A 22,338-nucleotide genomic window follows, 5' to 3' on the forward strand; every position below is an offset into this window, starting at 1 on the left:
GTTAAGCGTGCTTGGCTTGGAGCGATTCCGGGATGGGTGACCCCCTGAGAAGTTTCTCAGGGAACGTGCGAGTGAAAACAAAACACGCTAAAAAAGACTCTGTTGGTCTGTAGGGACAGCCGTCAACTCTGAAGCCGGGCTGTTAAAGGTGGTATCAGAGCAGGTCTACTTTCCTATAGACTCTGCAAAATATTTTACATAATTTTTTTTTAAAAAAAGTCATTTGTGACGAAGCCATTCGACCACTACGCGCTTCGACTTCAAGGTAAATGTATTTTAAAAGTTTTTCAAGGGGATGAGTATAAATTATTTACGTTGAAAGTATGTTGAAATTTGCTGCAATAATTGAAGTTATTATCAGAAAGTTCAAGTTCATTATTTCAAGTTATTATGTTGAAGATTATTGCAGCCAAAATTGTTAAATTTCGAGGACGAATTTTTTTTAAGTGGCTAGGTTTGTCACAACCCAAAACCGTTTATTTCCTTTGCAATTTTTATTTGAAAATTATTAAATTTTTGAGTTATTAAAATATATATCTATCAGTCGAGTTTGTGATGAATTGTCTAGTCGCACCCCTAGTTAAATGAATAAATTTAAAGATTTTGACTCTAGAAATAGAAATTTATGTTCTCAAATATTTTCAATTCAAGTTTGGGCCTAAATGAATACTTATGAAAGCCTAACCTTTATTAGGCCTTATTTTATTACTCCCTCCGTCCCATTATTCATGGCTCGTATTCCTTTTTGGGCCGTCCCAAGCTACTTGGCTCGTTTCCTTTTTGAGCCATAATTAGGGAACTATTAACAACTTAATTAAGTTCACTATATAAAGTTAATTAGAAACCCTAAATCTACCCAACCCCCTCCCGCCGCTTTCTGCTCTCTCTCTCTCTCTCTCTCTCTCTCATATGCGCCGCCTCCACCATCCTCCACCACCCTCAAGCCTCTCGCCTCCTCCATCGTCTCCACCACCCTCCTGCGCCCTCCATCATCCTCAGACCTCTCGCCTCCGCCGCCTCCACCATTCTCCTGTGCGCTCCACCGCCTCCACCATCCTCCTGTGCGCCTCCACCACCCTCAACCCTCCCGTCTCCTGCGCCGCTACCACCATCCTCTTGCGCGCTCCACCGCCTCCACCATCCTCCTGCGCGCCTCCACCACCCTCAACCCTCCCGTCTCCTGCGCCGCTACCACCATCCTCCTGCGCGCTCCACCGCCTCCACCACCCTTCTGCGCGCCTCCACCACCCTCAGGCCTCTCGTCTCCTGCGCCGCCTCCACCGCCTCCACCACCCTCCTGCCTCGTGCCTCCAACACCCTCAACCGCCTCGCGTCTCCACCACCCTCCCACGCCACCTCCACTGCAAAACCCTAAGATTTCTTTTTGTAGAGGTTCCACCGCCTCCACCCTCCACTACCTCTATCCAAACAGATTTCTGGTTTTGGTTGATTTGATTTTGAAATTTTAATTTTTGATTTTTGTTGATTTTGAAGTTTTGAGTTTTGATCTTTGCTGTTGCTGTTAATCGGAGCAAGAGAGGGAAAAATGGTGTTGTTGGCTCTGTTGCAGATTTTGGGGGAAAATGGTGGTGTTGTAGATGGTGGTTGTAACCTCGCCGGTGTTAAGAGTGGCGGCGCCGGCACCGGCACCGGATTTTGGGGGGAAATGGCGGTATTGTAGATACTGTGTACTTGATTAACAACTACTAAAATCAGTTTAAGATGACACTAATTATATGACTCACACCTTATTTCCCTTAATTTTTGTCTCCTAAATACCCGTGCCGAAAAGTTTTGAGCCATGATTAACGGGACGGAGGGATTATTAAATTAACCTTTAATTTAGGCTTTAGTATTTTTAATTGAAATTGGATTTGTTATTAATTAAAAGATCTTTAAATATTTTATTATATTTTATTAACTAAACAATGTTTTTAAGGATTTTAAAGAATAGATTTTTATGTATTAAATTATTTTCATAAATAGGCCCTTATATTTTATTATTGAATTTTATCTGACTAGGTGCGGTACGACTAGGACGTTACTTTTGATTGAATTATTCAAGATAACATTCAAGTCGAAGTTCAAGTTTCAGGTGTGGGATTTATTTCAGTACATGCCGTGGTTAATTCTTGTCCATTTTAATATTATGTGTTTACCATATGTGAGTTAAATTATATATCGCTAGGGGCCCGTTGAATGGGTCCAGGATGGAAAGATCCTTGGTATGCCACAATGGGATATAAATGTAAAAGTTAAGGTTGCAACCATTTAATTATCGCCAGGGGCCCGTTGAATGGGTCCATGACGGAAAGGTCCTTGGTATGCTACCGTGCGAGCAAGTGTTATGAAATGTTATGATCATATGTATTACCATTTTATTAACGTAGACAATTATTGCATGTTTCCACACTGAGTGTACTCTGTATGCTCATCCCATATTTAACATTTTCAAGTTTCTAAAATCGGAGGCGCGTGGAAGGTCGAATGGCTAATCAAATATTTTGAATTTAGTTTTACTTAAAATGTTATGTTTAGTAAAGTATTTTAAAATAAGATATTTATTTCTTTATTTTCACATTAATTACTTATTTATAGTCATGATTTTCTGCGTGCGTTTTCATTTAAATTTAAATTGGATTTGGGTGTCACAGAGTCAAAGCCCATTCTCGTCGCCTGTCCTGTTGGTCCAAAAAAAAGATAGCACCTATAGATTCTATGTTGATTACAGAGCTTTAAACGCCATGACAATCAAGGATAAGTTTCCGATTCCCACTATAGATGAGCTGCTCGACGAATTGGGAAAAGCAAGGTATTTTTCTAAATTGGACCTTCGCACTGGATATCATCAAATCCGTATGCATGGAAAGGATATCCACAAAACCATTTTTCGGACTCATGAAGGGCACTACAAATTCTTGGTCATGCCTTTTGGATTGACTAATGCTCCTTCAACTTTTCAGGCATTAATGAATCATACTCTATCTCCTTACTTGCGTCGATTTGTTGTGGTATTCTTTAACGATATTTTGATTTATAGTGAGACAGAGCAAGAGCAAGTTGGTCATCTGCAACAAATTCTTAAATGTTCGGTTAAGAATAAATTTTTGGTTAAGCTTTCTAAGTGCACTTTTTGTCAAACTTCAGTAGAGTATTTGGGGCACGTGATCGACGCGCAGGGACTACACCCCGATCCTTCTAAAATTTCAGCCATGACAGGTTGGCAAACGCCCCGAACGGTGAAACAATTACACGGTTTCTTGGGTCTCACCAGTTATTATCAACAATTTGTAGAAGGTTATGCGAGGATCGCCGCCCCGCTAACCGATCTTTTAAATAAAGAAGCCTTCGTCTGGACTGAAGCTGTAGCAGGCGCCTTCGAGGAATTGAAATTGGCGATGACTCGTGCACCTGTTTTGAGGCTTCTGAATTTTGAGCTACCATTTGTTATTGAGGCAGATGCCAGCGGCTCAGGAATTGGAGCAGTTTTGATGCAAGAACGGAAGCCCGTTGCTTATTTTAGCAAGAAATTGGGCCAGAAAATACAACACTCATCCACCTATAATAAAGAGTTATATGCTATCACAGAGGCTGTTCAAAAGTGGAGACAATACTTGTTGGGACGGCCCTTCATTATTCAAACCGATCAAAGAGCATTAAGGAGTTGTTTCAACAGACGGTACTCACGCTTGATAAACAACATCATGTCAGGAAGCTGTTGGGGTACGACTTTACTATCGAGTACAAGATGGGCATCACTAATAAGGTTGTCGATGCTTTATCACGACGTGAAGGTGATGGCTGCCATGATGCCGAATTAGCAGTGTTGTCGGTTTCATTTTCGGTTTCTACTTTTGTAGCGGAAATCAGATCGGAGAATCGTGAATTGGAAGATATGGTTCAACTCCATGAGAGATTCTCTAAGGGGGAGTTATCACTCGACTATTTGGTGCGTGAGGGGCTGTTATTCTACAAAAATCATTTATATATCAGTCCTAAGTTATCCCTTCGTGAACGCATTCTCCACGAATATCATTCTTCCCCAATGGCAGGGCATGGTGGTATCAAAAGAACATTGGTGCGGATAGTAGCAACTTATTACTGGCCTGGACTGCGAAAGGACGTCGAGCAATATGTGGGTCAATGTGCGGTGTGCCAACAGATTAAGGTAGCCACACAACCGCCAGCAGGTTTAATACAACCACTTCCTATTCCCAGTCAAGTGTGGGAAGATATCTCTATGGATTTCATTACGGGATTGCCGAACTTTCAAAGTAACACTATCATTCTTGTTGTGGTGGACCGCCTCTCTAAATATGCACATTTTACAGCACTCCCAACACAGTTCACTGCTTCCAAAGTGGCTAAAGTCTTCGTGGAAGTGGTCGTGAAGCTACATGGTTTCCCGCAAATGATTGTCTCTGATCGTGATCCGATTTTCCTTAGTCATTTTTGGTCTAAATTGTTCAAATTAAGTGGCACGAAACTGTTGCACAACAATGCCTACCACCCGCAAACTGATGGGCAAACTGAGGTAGTGAACCGTGGATTAGAGCAATATTTGCAAGCTTATGTTGCGGACAAGCCAAAATCTTTGGGATAGTTTTTATGTTGGGCTGAGTATTATTATAACACTAATTATCATAGCGGTTTACTCATTGCACCTTACCAAGCATTGTATGGAAGACTTTCTCCCCCACTGTTGGCCTATCAAGAGGGATCCACGAACATTCACTCCTTGGAAGAGCAATTGTTGTCTTGTGATGAGTTGTTACGTGAACTAAAGAACAACTTACTACAGGCTCAACATTGTATGCAACAACAACCCAACCGTAAACGACGCGACGTAGAATTTCAATTTGGGGATCCCGTGCTTGTGAAGCTACAGCTATATCGCCAAATGTCGTGGTGCGCAGAGGATTCAACAAGTTAGCAAAGAAGTATTATGGTCCGTATACAATGGTGGAGCGTATTGGGTTAGTTGCTTATCGTCTTGAGTTGCCCGAGGGATAAAAAATTCACCCTATTTTCCATGTTTCTTTACTACGACCGTTCTGTGCACGACATGGCGATTTCTGAGTTACCTGCTGGTGATGTTGAAGGAAAGGCGGAACACGTTCCTTCGGCTATTTGCAGAACTAAGGAGGTTCTACATCGTGGTAAGATGGAGACAATGGTGCTAATTCAGTGGCAGGGCGTCCCGCCTGAGGAGTCTACTTGGGAGTATGCTACGGAAATGGCGAGTTTATACCCAGATTTGCACCTTAAGGACAAGGTGGTTTTTCCAACAGATAGGGATGATACGTTAGGTGAGAATGTGAGAGATATGGAGGGCGAACATGCGAGAGTGGAATAGGTGGAGCCAATAGCCAAGACCAAGCCTGTTTGTGAAAAGCGAATTCATTCTCGATTTCAAGATTATGAGCTGGACTTGTTGGGCTACAAGTTGTTGGGCTTTATTGTTAATAATTGTTTTATCTCTTTTTAGTTGGATAGGGCCTTCTTAACTTTTAGCACTATAAATATTGTAGGGTTTCATGCCATTAAGGTTAAGTAATGAAATTATCCTCTTCAGCCGCAAGAGGGCTTGGAGTTTTCGTGCGCTCGAAGCACGGGTTCGATACGCCTTGAAGCAAGACGTATCAGAGGCTTTGAAGGGATACAACTTTGCAAGGAAGTCAGGAAGAATATATAACATCATTGTAGAAACAGACTGCCAGAAACTCATTTGGTTGCTTACCCGAGATGCTGCTCATCCGTCATACTTGGGTGACATCCTAAGGAATGCTTCCAGCTTTCATCAATCGTGTTTCTCATGTTTCTTCTAATGTTTTGCTGCTCTGTATGAATCCACCCGGAATGAGATTTAATATCTTCCCTTTTGTGCGAAAAAAAAAGAATAAATATACCAATAACTTCTCTAAATGAATTCATACTAAAAAAATTTCAAAAGAAAATTGAACAAATTATAGTAATATTCTTCGAAAAGAAAATTTGAATAATGCAATTAAAATTATTAAAGAAATACCACATGTGAATTTTGTGGGTTACTACTCCAGTATGAAACGGGAACTTTTGGAAATGGATAATAAGTTTGGTTCGATTTTGAAATTTCACATGATCTTTTCTTTATCTTGATAAAACATAAAATTTCAATTTATCTATTTTTTTATGGCGAGCTAATCCGGCGAAATTGAACTTGAAGTGGATAATATGTCGTTGTTGGATTTGTATACTGAAAGCAAAAACTTTTATGCTTGTATACAATGATTTCTGAGTTCACTATATAATCTCCTATCTGAATTGTTCATAATTGCATATGTATGTCCAATTATTTCTATATAAGTAGATTATATGGTGTGTTGTAGATCACAGAAAACCATATAATTGGAATAACCTTATGAGATATAAAATTGATCGCAACCGAGACGACTCTAGGACGAGTTGTTGGTTTAGGCTGCAGTATAGATGGAAGTAGTTTGTCTTGGTTACTTATCTATGCTGGTGTGTGTAAACGTATTGATAGGATCACAGTGAGATGTATTCTTCTGTCTGACCTAAGTGAAGAATCAAGATCTCGGTGACTTAATGAGACCTAAATCCTAATAAGATTTCACGTGTATATATGAATTTGTGTATCACTTTGACTTACTATGGGTGAGAGTTACATATTAACTTGAGTACTCTGTATCTTGGGTGATAGCAATTTATATATGACATTTGATAATCTGTGTTAGGTGGCCGTATCTGGTATAGGATGATAACATTCTCTTATGGAGCTCAAAAGGTTTATTGCACTAAACCCTGCAGGTTGATTAAGTTCGGGTGCAATAATAAGGTTGAGTGGTACTTGTCACAGCCCACTATCCCAATGACGGGTTAACCGGGGTTATGACTTGGGTGAACAATAAGAAATGGAAATTAAAAAGGGATTTACTAAATAACCAACATTAATAACAACAAACTAGTGGTATATATATATATAACCACTTGGGTAATTAACAAATGAGCCAGCCATAACGACTAAACCCCAAATGAAAGTTAAACAAAATGAAGGAGTAATAAGTTCCACAATACGATAACAAATTCAGAGTGTTTGCAGCGGAAAAACGTGTGAGTTATGCATATGGAGATGCATACTCAAGGTTTCATTACATAAACATCAAAAGGAAAATCCGCTCAACACCGATCCATTCCATCGCCTGCTCAACCTGCACATTTAGAAATACATGCAGGGCTGAGTATAAAAATACTCAGTGACATAAGCCGAAATACAACATGCATACATATATAAATTGAACTGCCATAACAGTAACACACAGGGGTTTTAATAAATGACCTGCGCTTACTAAAACATTTCGTTCATTTTCATAAAGATGGATGCATCCCATTTTCAGTCTATATGATCCATATCTGCCCTTTCTATCACGCGCCGGGAAGGAGGCCTCCTTACCACGGACGCCAAGACCGGTCGCAAGCGACTCGCAGTCTCCATGAGTGTACACGTTAACCCTAGCTAGCGACCTTTGTCTAGCATAGGATCCCAATTGGATTTCCTTTAAAGTTGGCGAACCAACACAGATAGGATACATATAAAAACATAAACATTTTGGCAGTCAATCATTTCATAAACATTTCATTTTCATAACATTTTCATTTTCATAAAGGGCATTGAACATATAAGCATTTTATAAGAACTGAATAAATAGTCAAAACATATCATGCATATATATTCGCATATGAGGCCTACGTCACGCAGGGGATCTCTATATACGTAATAATAAAATAATGCCCACCTTAAACGTTCTTAAAGCTGGCGTGGAGTCGCTTATTCTTCGGCTTCACTTTCTGTCACCCGGACCTTCATTAATGAAGAGTCGATAAGTCCGTGAAGAAATTGTCATAAGACAAAGTCTAATTCTACGTGCCTAGGGTATCTTTTAATGTTTTAGGGTTCTAGCATCCATAATTCGTTCCATTAAAGACAATCGAAAACCAATAGAATCTTGACTAGTCATGACCTCATGTAAATCACATAACAAACAAGATAAAAGAAATTAACATCCTTAAACTTAATATCATTTAGAAATTCACATGCTCACATAAGAGATAAAATCATGCACCATTTATTTACTATGTAAATAAATGAGAAATTTCATTATTCAATTACATATAATTTGAATAAGACATTTTAAACCCCATTGAGATGAAATAAAATATTTTATCCATTTAAAATCCATACTCATAAAGCCTTGAAATATTATAAAAATGAGGGATTAATCCCAAAATATTTCTTTTGAAGTGCATCAATAAATTTAAATAAAAGAACGGACTTCATTTAAAATAAATAGTCCCAACTTTCAATATTAAAATTAAGTCAAGAGATTTAAATTCACTAAATAATTTAGTGTAAATTCAAACATTTTTTTTTTTTAAAAAAATAAGGCCAAGATTCGTAGGCCTATATTTAAAACAATAGCCCAAGCATTTAAATAAAATTAGTCCACACAACTAAAATAAAAACCCATCAATTAAGAACAAAAAGAGCCCAGCAGAATTAAAATAAAATCGGCCCACATAGAAATAAAAATCGGCCCACTCTCTTTCTTTTTTATAAAAATTTTCGGCCCACACAAATTAAATAATAAATCCTAAAATTTAAACCCTAATTCTATAACACACATATAAATATACAAAACACACACACCACACACAAAACACAGACAAGCAACTCACGCCTCTCTCACTCTCTCTATCCTCTCGGCTCCCTCTCGCCTCCTGCCTGCCGCCGTTCAACGGCGCTGCCACCGCCGCCGGTGAGTGGCGCGGCTTCTCTCTCTCCCTCAGCATCTCTCTTCCCCCTGACTCTATATTTCTCTCCCCCTCAGTTTTCCTTTATCTCTCGCATTTTGTCGACCGAGGCGCAACAGACGCCACCACTGTGGTGCGCCGCCGTCGCCTGCGCTCCACCTCCGGCCGAATGGTCGCATCCTCATCTCCCTCATCTAGCCTCGCTCTCTCTGTTACACACTCACACGTGCACGGACACGGCATAAACCGCACCGCCGCCGGAAACAGGACAGCAAACACCCCACCGCGGGGCGCCGCCGCCTGCTCCTTCTTTTCCGACGATCTGGAACAGCACAACGGCGTAGCTGCCGTCGTCGCGCCATCGCCGTACGTTTGCCCTGGTAAAAACCCTAACTTTCTTTAGTTTTTCTCTTTCTCTCCTTCCCTTTTTTTTATAATCTAATCTCTCCCTCTTTGGCAGATCGAAAGCCACCCGCCGCCGGTTGCCGGAAAAAGATAAGTCCTCCCTTCCCTCTCTTCTTCTCTTACCCCTTTTTCTCGTCTCTCTCTTTATTTTATTTTATTTTTTTTTAAACTGAAATCCTAACCAATTCTCTCTCTACCCTCTTTTCTCTCGTTTTTGGCAGGACAAAGGCTAGGCGGTTACCGCCGCGCCGTCGCCGGCCATGAGCAGCCGTCGGCTGCTCTCACCCCCATCACTCCGTTCTCGGACACACATACAAGACAGAGTACAAGAACCCCCAAATTCAGTCCAGATTCACAAGTATAGCAAAGCTAGGGTTTTGTTTAGAAATCTGTTCTTTCATCATTCATTTATCATTTCCTTAGCAAAATCAAACCTTGTAAATGTAATAGTTTAGAAAATATATAAACATGTGTGCGTGTGTATTATTCTGTTCTTCTTTTCTTAACAAAATCAATTCTTTGGAACCTCCTAACCGTAATAGTTAGGAAAATATAGTGATTATGCGTATGTGTGTATTTGTTCTGCTTTGATGCTTGATTTAGAAATAACTAGAAAAAAAATATAAAGAGAAATTTAGAGTAACCTCGATGTAGCTGGTATTTGGTCTCTAGCTGGAATCTCTTGAGGTTTACTGTAAGAGCTTTGAATGAAGTCAATCTCTTCTTTGGCTATTGAAGAACTAAGGAGGAATGGGAGGAATGTTGGCTGCTGATTTTGGTTAAATAAAAGTAAGTTGCATGTTGAGATGTTAAAGGTGTAGAAGATGGCCGGCAAAAGGAATGGGTTGATCTGGAGAAAGTGTAAAGAATCTCTTTATTTAGTGGAATGGTTGGCATATGATGAGTGTTTCCAACACCATCAATTTATTTAAGAGTAAGATGGATGTGGAAATGAAAAGTATGTGTAGGTGCTAGATGAATGTGATGAATAAAATCCTTATTCTGTATTTGTAATACTAATTTCGGGTTCCCATATAACGAAGCTTCGTTATAACTCTCTATAAATTACATATTTTATAACTCGTTTTATAAGTCGAAAATTAATTACGACTTCAAGTAAATAATAGAAATACTATTTCTATCGTATATAAATTAAATAACATGACTTTGCTAAGTCAGTTATAATCCGAAATAATAATTATTGACTACTCAATAATCCTTTAAATCTCAAACGGATTCAAATAATAATAAGAATTTAGCACATCAAAACACATATATAACAATTAAATCACATCAGATAAATTAAATCAGTTTTATTATTAATGGATGCCGAACCCTAATTATTAAGTCTTTAATCAGTGATTAAAAACTGGGATATGACATACTATCCCCCTTAAAAGAAATTTCGTCCCGAAATTTGTACCTCAGAGAATAATTCTGGGTACTTCTCCTTCATGCTAGACTCGAGTTCCCATGTCGCCTCTTCTTGATCATGGTGCTTCCAAAGGACTTTTACTAAGGGTATCGACTTATTCCTTAGTACTTGGACCTTCCGATCTAGAATAGATTCGGGTCTCTCTTCATAGCTCATATCTGGGCTTAGGATAACGTCGTCCCTTTGGATCACGTGTTTTGGATCATAAACATATTTTCTCAACTGCGACACATGAAACACATTATGCACATTCCCAAGGCTTGGCGGCAACGCCAGCCTGTAAGCTACCGGGCCCACCCTTTCTAGGATCTCATAGGGTCCTATAAAACGGGGTCTAAGCTTACCCTTTACGCCAAATCTTGTAATCCCTTTAGAGGGAGAAACCTTCAGAAAGACTTTATCCCCACACTCAAACTGCAAGTCGGTTCGACGTTTGTCGGCATAAGACTTTTGTCTATCCTGGGCCTCTTTAATACGTTGTCGAATCTGACGGATGATTTCGATCATCTCGCCTACTGTATCTGGCCCCAAGATTCTTCTTTCGCCCACTTCGTCCCAGTAAAGTGGCGATCTACATTTCTTCCCGTATAACGCCTCATAAGGTGCGATGGCGATAGTTGCTTGATAGCTGTTGTTGTAAGCAAATTCGATTAGTGGCAACACACGCTCCCAATCTTCTCCTCTATCTAGCACGACAGTCCTTAACATATCTTCTAGCGTTTGAATTGTCCTTTCGGACTGACCGTCGGTCTGCGGGTGGAAAGCTGTGCTGAAATTCAACCTTGTCCCCAATTCCTTCTGCAAGCTTATCCAGAATCTGGAGGTAAACTTAGAATCTCTGTCGGACGTGATTGTCTTCGGCACCCCATATAAACGCACGATCTCCTTGATGTAGAGTTGGGCTAACTTATCTGATCTATACGTGATAGGGATAGGCAGAAAGTGTGCACTCTTTGTGAGTCTGTCTACAATGACCCATATTACCGTGTTACCTCATCTTGTTTTTGGCAATCCTGTAACAAAGTCCATTGCAATATCGTCCCATTTCCATTCTGGAATCTCCAAAGGCTGTAGCTCGCCGTAAGGTCGTTGGTGTAAAGCCTTTACTTGCTGGCAAACTCTTGAGGTTTACTGTAAGAGCTTTGAATGAAGTCAATCTCTTCTTTGGCTATTGAAGAACTAAGGAGGAATGGGAGGAATGTTGGCTGCTGATTTTGGTTAAATAAAAGTAAGTTGCATGTTGAGATGTTAAAGGTGTAGAAGATGGCCGGCAAAAGGAATGGGCTGATCTGGAGAAAGTGTAAAGAATCTCTTTATTTAGTGGAATGGTTGGCATATGATGAGTGTTTCCAACACCATCAATTTATTTAAGAGTAAGATGGATGTGGAAATGAAAAGTATGTGTAGGTGCTAGATGAATGTGATGAATAAAATCCTTATTCTGTATTTGTAATACTAATTTCGGGTTCCCATATAACGAAGCTTCGTTATAACTCTCTATAAATTACATATTTTATAACTCGTTTTATAAGTCGAAAATTAATTACGTCTTCAAGTAAATAATAGAAATACTATTTCTATCGTATATAAATTAAATAACATGACTTTGCTAAGTCAGTTATAATCCGAAATAATAATTATTGACTACTCAATAATCCTTTAAATCTCAAACGGATTCAAATAATAATAAGAATTTAGCACATCAAAACACATATATAACAATTAAATCACATCAGATAAATCAAATCAGTTTTATTATTAATGGATGCCGAACCCTAATTATTAAGTCTTTAATCAGTGATTAAAAACTGGGATATGACAGTACTACTTAAGGATTAATAAGAAATTAATTAATATAAATTGTCAGAAGCTTTAATTAATTAATGGATGTTGGATATCTTAAATACGGGGGTGGTTCGATAAGTCTAAATACAAGCCCCGACTCATCATCGGCAATAAAGGGGTAAGTCAATATTGATTCTCTAGTGGAATGAATTAATATCTATGAATTAATTGTGATCTGGGCTTATCATAAGAATTAATTCATTTGAGGCCCATCTTTATTCCTTGTATTTGATCCCTGGGCTAACCCAACTCATAAATTTGACCCATATCCTATATTTATAATTATAAATACACAACAGCTCACACAACAAAAATAAGATTTACATAATTTCATATTAGAGAAATTAAGTTTTCTGTGAGAGTTGAGCGGCACCTGTTGAGTGGGTGTTTTCTCCGGGGAATCCTCGAAGATCGTTGATTTATGCCTAATTGTTCTTATTTTGGGGGTTTAATTGTGATATTCTGAGTTTATTTTTTCTGGAATCTTGTCGCAGCCCGATTCCCGACACTAGTGATAGTGGGGTACGAGTATCGATACGACTATTTTTAAAAGAATAAAAGATAAGAAGAATAGGTTGAACATCAAGCGGAAGCTCGCATCAAAAGGTGTTAAGGAAATCATCATAAAGGAACCCAAGGGTAAAATCGTCAACGTCGTTATAACTTTTTATTTATCAGGAATTTCACGAACAAAAACAAAACAGGTATCGCTCATTTTTCGTAAGGAAGCATAATGTGTAGAGTATTGCAGCAAAAGGCGAATCGATTATATGTATGAAGACATATAACCGTGAGTACATTGCTCAAATTCAAAAGAAAATCAAAGTATATATATATATCAATCATCAAGACTTTATCGTCAAAATGGAAATGCGATAAAGTAAATACATCCTCTAACAATTCCCCACCAGCACCAGTCCAATCTCGCTCCTCGCTTAGTCTGCACATTTAGAAATACATGCAGGGCGTGAGTACATAATACTCAGTGGGCAAACGCCGAAAAATAAGAAAAGTGCTCTTAGAGCTATAAGTTTGAATCTTGCCACATCTCAGCAATACACAGAAATAAGTTAGCATAAATGAATCTATGCATGCAGTTTTCATAATCAACATCATAATTAAGTGTCTGCAGACAAAGTAATCAACATGTATGTACCGCATCTACAACTCATCATTATAATTAAGGTACTGAGAAGTAGGCCTCCCTCTCAAGTACCGTGACCGGCCGACCCGAAGACGGCTCACAGTCACCTCTGTGCACAAAATCCCGCTTGTGGCAGGACCGAATTCGTCTCATCTCATCAGTAGAGGGTAACATACAAGCTCAACATCAAAAATTGGCAAGTCAAACAGTTCTCAAACATCATTTATCTCAAAACATTTGTTAATCTCATAACATCATCAAATCATTCTAGAAAGCTCATATGATAAACATATACTCAAAATATTGCCCACCTGAAGTCCTTCGCTAATCCTGGAAAGAAATCAGGCAACTTACTTCTTCGTCTCGCTCGGGCCTTCATATGTCATCATCACATCGTCATCGTCATCGAAGGTTCATGTGATAAAACAAACCTTAGTCAGAAACTCAATTTCTAAATCCAATCTCATCTTAACTATAACTCCTCACTCAACGTCTATTTACCCATTAAAACTCAATCCCTAGGTATACTCAGCTTCTAAGGATTCACACGTCCTATTATCGACTTAACTCTCAACTTGGCTCAAACTCATAGCAATCAAGCACATAAACAAGTATAAACACTTAGGCATATGAAAAACACACATAGACAAGTCAAAAACAAACTTTACTCTGCACTGACTCAACTTTAAAACCTCACCAGACTCTGTACCGAACTCCCCTGGAGTCGTAACATATACCAAAAGAAACCTCTTCGAGTATAGTTTCATTTAAAAAAAAATAGGATCAAAAACTCCAAGTATTGTAGGAGATATGACTGTTTTACTACAGTCTACCATATTCGGCAGTTTTTAGCAACCGAAAAGTTTGATTTTTGAAAAATAGTAAAAGTTGTCAAAAAGGTCTAAAATTTGGTGGGTAGTTAGCTAAGACACTCAGGTCGCAACCATAAAAATTTGGGTTCCAGAATACTAAGGAAAGCTACTGGAAAAGCTAACTCTATTAGCTACTCACCGAACAATTCGGCAGAACGTAGCAGTTTTAGTTTTACATTTTATAAAAATAGTAAACGAAGTCCAAATGACTTGAAATTTTACCGGTATGCTCAAGACTCTCAAATATACTTACCATAAAATTTTTCATGGCGTTTGGGTATCAAAAACCCCTCGAAAACAGAAGGTCAGTGCGTCATGAAAAACGACTCCGAATCATTCACACAAGCAAACATGCTCAACTCAACATTTCTTCAAAGCAAACTCATCAAAGCTCATTTAAAGCACTTAAAACATTCAAGTGCAACACAAATACTCATAGTACTCAATCTCGACTCTTTTCTTTCATCATAAACTCAAATCTCATGGAAAACGTCTCAACGAACATATCAAACAAATTCTCTTTTTCATTCTCATGCTCAAAGTTACTCAATTACTCAAACATGATCTTTCACATCATATAACTCATTATTCACATATTTATTCTCTTTTTATCATGTAAACTAGATTTTAATGAAAATCCATGTATCAACATAAAACTCTTAACAAAACATGGCAAAAGTTCACATAATGATCATAGAGCAATTAGACATCATTTTATCAAGCATCAAACTCACATCATACAAGAACTCAAAACTCATACAAACTAAACTAAGTCAAAATTTTATTTAGCCTACAATAGACTTAATCAAAGATACCAAGACACTACTATCATGCTTAAAAACATATAACTTAAGCCAAAATCACTTAATAAAACATAGACCAAAAAGTCCTAATTTTTATTAAACTAAACTCTTTGAAAATTTTACAAACACCTATGAATCTTTAATCCATTCATAGATCTATCATTATTAACCAATTAATCTCACATATAAATCATCAATTCACAAATAAGGGCATGTATACACATATCCCTAATTTTATTAAACTAACTCACATCCAAATCATCAATTGACATCATATACCCAAATTACTCCATCAATCATCATCATATACATCTCATGGACTCATCTACATCATCAATTCATCATTTAACTCATGACTTAAAAGTTCCCATTTTTGGGTAAACTAAATTCCATCGGATTTTCACATCTCAAGTCATAGTATCACAACACACATCAAACATCAACATACCTCATGTAAATCTCATTTTTCACCCCAAATCAAGAAAAGAAAAAGAAATTTTTTTGAAGGGGTGAAGACCCACTTTTTCGAAAATTTAAGAAATAGGGAGGGGGTGATTTTCTTGCTTCAATCTTTCAAGAATACACACACACAACATCCTTCAAGCAAGATTTATGGAAAAACATGGTCACTTACCCAAATTCTTACCAAAGTTCACACTTTCTCACTCTAACTTTGGAGCTCTTCTTCAAGGATTCTCTTGATTATAAGTGGCTAGAATGTGTTTATGGAAGATTTTAGAGTGGATTGAGGTGTTTGGTAATATTTTTGGAAGCTCCGAAGGTTTTCATCAATGGAGGAAAATGGTGGAAATGAGAGATGAAGGAGATGAGTGTGTGTTGGGCGAAAATGATGAGTGAGGTAGAGAGGTGGAGTGGCCGAAAATTGTAAGTGAGGGAGAGAGAATTTGCTTTGCAAGATTGTAATTGATCTTGTGAATCTTAAAGAAGATTTTGATATCTTATGGAATATTTGGCAATTAAAGCATGATCTCTCTCACTCTAATCTCTACACTTCTCTCTCTAATCTCTACACTCTCAATCTCTACTCTCTCAATAATACACTCTCAATCTCTACTCTCTCAATCTCTACACTTGGCAATTTGAGGCATTTAATCAAATGGTAGAGAAATTAAAATAAAGTGTGAGAAGGGTGATTAAATAAAAATCACAATAACTATGGAAATGTCACTCATTAATAAAATACCATAGTATAATTATTCATGTGACCAAAATAATAATTATAACACTAATATTAGTGCACTCACTCAATTATAATATTTCCCCTTCGTAGGAAAAATAATTATAAAAAAATATTATGCTTGGAAAAATTTCCAGAAACCGGCATCATTCGATTTCCCGGTAAAAATAAATCGCACTTGCTTTGGAAACTTAAATAAAATTCCAAGTGCTAAAGTCCTCAAATAAAAAATCATAATAACTCGCTCATAAAGACATACGTAACAGAAATCACATAATCAATCAGTCACGTAAGTTCACATAACATCACATCAAAGCAGTCGGCAAATACAAACAACTAGACGTCTCTCAGACCGACTTTAATTATCAAGGTTTCTCACTCTTTCTTTCTCGACTCTATTCCCAACTCATTATTCCTATTTTCTTAATAGGACAGTCAAACTCTGATAATTCGGTATCCGGTATCTCTATTCCCGGTAGTTGGAAATAAAATAAAATCTCAGCTCAATCATTCAACATCTCTATCTCAACTCCTTTCTCAAATATCATCACGCTAACTCCATCATTGGTTTAGTCACTCGTATCTCTATTTAAAAGACAATCTGTCTTATCTGGTCATAAAAAAAAGTAATCTCGTATCTCGACATCTCAGTACTCTCAATAGTGTTAAGACACTATCTCACAACATAGGAAAAGTACGGGGTGTTACATCCTACCCCCCTGAAAAAAAATTTCGTCCCGAAATTTGAGTTATTCACCTTCGGGAAAAAGCTCTGGATACTTCTCTTTCATCTTCTCTTCAAGTTCCCATGTTGATTCCTCTTGACCGTGATGTCTCCATTGGATTTTCACCAAAGGAATCGACTTGTTCCTCAATTGTTGGATCTTCCGGTCCAGAATAGCATCAGGTCTCTCTTCATAGCTCAAATCAGGTTCCAGGGATACTTCTTCTTGATGGATGACGTGTTTTGAGACAAACACGTACCTGCTCAATTGAGAAACATGGAAAACGTCATGGACGTTCGCGAAGCTCGGAGGCAACGCTAGTTTATAAGCTACATGGCCTACCTTCTCTAACATATCATAAGGTCCTATACATCTCGGGTTGAGTTCTTCGTTAACTCGAAAATGACATGCTCCCCAAGACAGGGAAAACTCACATAAACATCGTTTCTAACATCAAAAGAATCTATCAGTGATTACTCAACTGTTGGATTTTCTTCTCTCGATTTTGCTAATCGATGCCATAATTCATGGCTATGTGGTCCCACTTCTATTGTGGAAGTCTCTAATAGGTGTAATTGTATAAGGTTGCCAAAGTGGCGCCCTCACGTGTTAACACGTCAAACATCTTTCTACGAAAGATGCCATCTCTCGCTTCTTATTCTCCTATCAAAGCGTCGTTTCAGTTTTGGCATATCTTTATACTTTTTGCATGTGCGGTGTAAGGGGTGTCATGAGCTTCGCTCATAGTCTCATTCTTCAACTCTTCTTTATCAGGCACACACACTCTCTCTTTAAACAAAATGGCATTATCTGCCGTCTCTTGATAATTCTCTACTCTCTTGGTTCAAATCTTTATTCGCAAACTTTCTATCTTCTTATCTTCTCTCTATGCTGTGACTATTCTCAATCGTACGTCAGACGTAACGTTCAGTGCAGAAATTACTATTTCTGTCGTTTGTGGTGGTATTACTACCTTCCAATTCATCTTCTCGAATTCCTTGATTAGGTTCTCTTCTCGAGTAAGGAGAAATCCTAACTCTCCCTAATTCTCTCTGTTTAACGCGTCAGTTACAACGTTAGCCTTTCAAGGGTGATAATTTATTCCACAATCGTAATCCTTCAATAACTCTAACCATCTTCTTTGTCGCATGTTCGATTTTTTTTTTGAGACTTTTATGATCGGTGTATATCTCACATCGTGCTACGTAGAGACGGTGTCTCCAGATCTTCAAAGCAAGCACTACGGCTGCTAATTCTAAATCATAAGTTGGATAATTCCTCTCGTGTGGTCTCTGTTGTCACGAAGTATGCGCCATAACTTTTCCCTCTTGCATCAGTGCACATCTTGAACCATTTCTCGATGTATCAGTATAAACTGCATACTCTTTATCCGTTCTCGGAATAGCTGAACTGGGGCAATAGTAAGTCTCTTCTTTAACTCTTGAAAACTTCGCTCGCGTTCGTTCGTCCAAACGAACTTGACTTCTTTCTTTAGTAAGTGCGTCAATGGCTTAGCGATTTTTGAAAAGCCCTTTATAAAACGTCGATAATATCCTGCTAATCCCAGAAAATTGCGATTCTCGTGCAGTATGGTTGGCAATCTCTACTCTTGTATCGCTTGGACTTTCGCTGGGTCTACGTCAATTCCTCTTGCAAAACACTATGGCTGAGAAAAATTGACTTCTTCAAGCCAAAACTCGCATTTACTAGACTTCTGTAATACCCCGTTCCTTTTTGCTAAGTTTAGAATAATTTTTGAACTTAGATATTAAGTTGATTCACGCCGGATAAAAGAAAATGAATTTATTTTTAATTCCAACAAAAATTATTTACAAAAATATTTGTAAATTTAGTTATTGAATTTATATGCATTGCATATTTATTTAATTTAGCAATCTTTCACGAGCTATATTTTTTTTTTTTTATTTTTTTCAGTTGGGCTTGAGTCTTTGGGCCAAGTCAGTAATGGGCTCAGTTTATTTAATTTAGTTATGGGACGATTTTATGAGTACTTGGGCCGAGATTTTTAATTAAATGGGCTGAGTTATTTCTTAATTTTGGGCCGATTTTCTTTTATTAAGTTGGGCCTTTGATTATTTTAAATCATGGGCTGCCCAAGTATTTATTTAATTGGATTTGTGCATATTTTATTTAAAGGAGCTACACTATTATAATTAATTAGACTTATTAAGTTTAATTAATTATTTTCAAAGAGTAAATTTTTATAATAATATTAAATTATTATTATAAGCATATTTTAAGTAATTACTTATTATATGCTAAGCATGACATGAAATTGCATTATATTTTGCAAAAAGAGTATTTATGATTTAATTGGTTTTATTTATAATTCCAATTATTAAAGAAAGATGAGTAAGAATATTGTTGGTGTTCTTAACTCAAGAGAAATGTTTTCAATTATTTATTCATTAAATTTTGAAAACCCGGCTAAGTGAATCATAGAATATTAAGCACTTCACCATGACTTAAGATTAGAATTCAAGGAGACCTATTAAGAATAGATTTCTTGTAGGCTTTGAGCATCAGGAGGATTAGCACTGCTATTCCGATTCAGAGATAAGGTTAAACGACAGGCTTTGCCTAGACAGGTGGGCTTATTTTTCAAATGTATGATTTAGCTATTGAGCTTAAATATTCGTGTAATATAAACTGTTTATCCAATAAAATATTTTTGTGCACTCTACCATGTTTAAGGCTCGTACAGTTAATCAATTGAGGTTCTCTTATGACCTAACACGTTGTTTGAGAATTGTGTACACTTGTTAGCTGTCTCGGTGGGTTGATCTCCATCGGGCACTAACCAGAGGCGTTATAAGGGTGCTTGACGGGATGTGTTCCGGAGCATAGAAATGATAGGCCTGTCTGGATTAATTTCCGAGGTTTATTATACTTGGCTGGGTTACGCCCTCAGTTCAAGTCAGCGGGAGACAGAGATCCGTCGGTGGCTAGAAGTCCGGGATCACAGCGAGTAACAGAATGGAGTGTGCAAACGCGCGCAAAATAATTAAGTATATATATATATATATATGAAAATGTTTTAACATGCATAGAAGTTATTTCTCTTTAAAACCTTCTATGTCATGTCAGTAAGATTGGATAAACTGTTCTTCAGATTATGAAATGCTTTAAAGGTTGCAGTCCACTAAGTACATTAGTACTTAGCCCAAAATTACTTTCAAATGTTTTCAGGTTAATGGCTGGTGATGACGGGGCAGAGCTGAGGCTAGGGTTCAACTCCGTATTTTGTCTTCCGCTATTACACTAGCTTTTATTTGTCTTTTGTTTCTCCAACTTAAGACTTTTATGTTAAATTCTGAATTATGTTTTTATCGAGCTTAAACTCTCAACTTCTAGCTCTATGTTATTTAACGTTGGTTATCGGAAGCATGAAACCGAACTTGTGATCCTAAGGCTTTGAATGTTGTTGATTGATTAGTATCACTTGATTTCTATCTTTCTTCATTCAAAGGGCATTGCCCAACATTTTTATTCTATTATCTGAATTTCACAAGGTTCTTCCCTTGTTCATTTATATGATTTTAGTCGTACCCCAGTTATAGTTTATTCCTTCAAGAATTGGGGTGTGACAACTTCGCATAAAGCTTTTCAGCTCGCAATCTCTCTAACGCGATCCTCAAATGCTCTTCGTGTTCTCGTTTATTCTTCGAGTAAATCCGGATATCGTCTATGAAGACTAACACGAACTTGTCTAAGCATTCGTGAAAAACGCGATTCATGAGATCCATGAATACTGTCGGAGCATTCGTTAATCCGGAAGGCATCTCTTCCAAACATCCTTGAGGTTATAGTAATGCCATATTGCATACACGATGTCGTCTTCGGAAATATCTTCCGATCGTATCTTCAGCTGATGGTATCTCATTCTCATGTCAAACTTTAAAAAAAGTGCTCGCTCCTTGTAGTTGATCGAACAGATCAGCGATTCGGGGTAACGGATATTTATTCTTTAACGTCACTATGTTCAACTCTCGATAATCGATACACAGCCTCAAGCTTCCATCATTCTTTTAAACAAAAAGAACTGGTGCTCCCCACGGGAAAACACTGGGTCGAAAGAAACCCATATCTAGAAGTTCTTGTAGTTGCAGCTTCAACTCTTGCAACTCAGTGGGGGCCATTCTGTATGGCGCTTTCGACGTCGGTACGGCGCTAGGCTCTAAATCGTTCGTAAACTCAAGCTTTCGGCCTGGGGTAATCCCGGTAAAGTCTCGGGAAAAACGTCTTTATACTCTCGTACAACTAACACGCCATCAATGTTTGCCTTGGATTCGTCTCTCTCTGGTTCAGATATACAACGTACGCGATTGTATCTTTTCTTCGCAAGAGATTTCTTGCTTGCAGTGCCGAGATGATCGGCGTCTTCTTCCATTTTCTCTCAATACCAATGAAGGAAGTAGGTTCTTGGCCAGATGGCTAAAAAGATATCCGTCTCTCCTTGCATTGTATCTTCGCATGGTTTTCTTCTAACCAGTCCATTCCCAAAATTATTATATCCAAGTGCCACATAGGCATCAATCTCAGGTTTCTAGCCTCGAGCTTAATCGATCTTAACTCGAATTCTAAATTAGGTCACACGGATGAAACCGTAGTAGTTTTGCCTATGGGTGTGGTTGCTCTTTAGAGGTTGTGAAGCAGGCTCTACATTCAGTATCGAACAAAAATACTATGGGCACACCTTTCAACTCGCCTATACCTGTCGAAATTCCTTGATTCTTGTCCGGTGCTTTCTGCTCAAGCGCGAACAGTTTCTGGTGATGAGGTTGATTCGCCTGCGGGGCTGGTGGTTGCCTTCTTAACTGACGTGGTCGATAGGCTGGCTGTGGTCGTTGTAGTGGAGGTAGCGATAGGATTCTCTTCATTGCTTTGAGTTGCGGCCGAAACTGACTCGGTCGTCCTCCGCTTCCAGTTTGCTAACGATTCGGACACTGGTTCGAGTAGTGCCCGACCCTTCCGCAGGTGTAACAGCTATTCTGTCTCATCTTGCATTCTCTCGGACGTAATTTATTGTTCTTCGTCAAGGCGATAACCCTCGCGGTCCTTGAAAAACTGCTGCTGGGG

General features: G+C 38.2%; 1 protein-coding gene and 1 long non-coding RNA gene across 2 annotated transcripts; both read left to right on the plus strand.

Annotated features, from left to right (window-relative positions):
• Positions 1-909: 909 nt before the first annotated feature.
• Positions 910-1,455, plus strand: LOC131001543 (formin-like protein 6). The gene has a single exon (XM_057928377.1). It carries the CDS (start codon positions 910-912, stop codon positions 1,453-1,455), a length of 546 nt encoding a protein of 181 aa, XP_057784360.1.
• Positions 1,456-19,183: 17,728 nt separating this feature from the next.
• LOC131007323 (uncharacterized) lies at positions 19,184-20,753 on the plus strand. The gene is made up of 2 exons (XR_009096027.1): positions 19,184-19,847; positions 20,449-20,753. It is a non-coding gene; the product is annotated as an uncharacterized LOC131007323 (long non-coding RNA).
• The last annotated feature ends 1,585 nt before the right edge of the window (positions 20,754-22,338 follow it).

The sequence above is a fragment of the Salvia miltiorrhiza genome, chromosome 1, assembly GCF_028751815.1.
Source record: "Salvia miltiorrhiza cultivar Shanhuang (shh) chromosome 1, IMPLAD_Smil_shh, whole genome shotgun sequence".
In the NCBI taxonomy this organism is placed as follows: Eukaryota; Viridiplantae; Streptophyta; class Magnoliopsida; order Lamiales; family Lamiaceae; genus Salvia; species Salvia miltiorrhiza.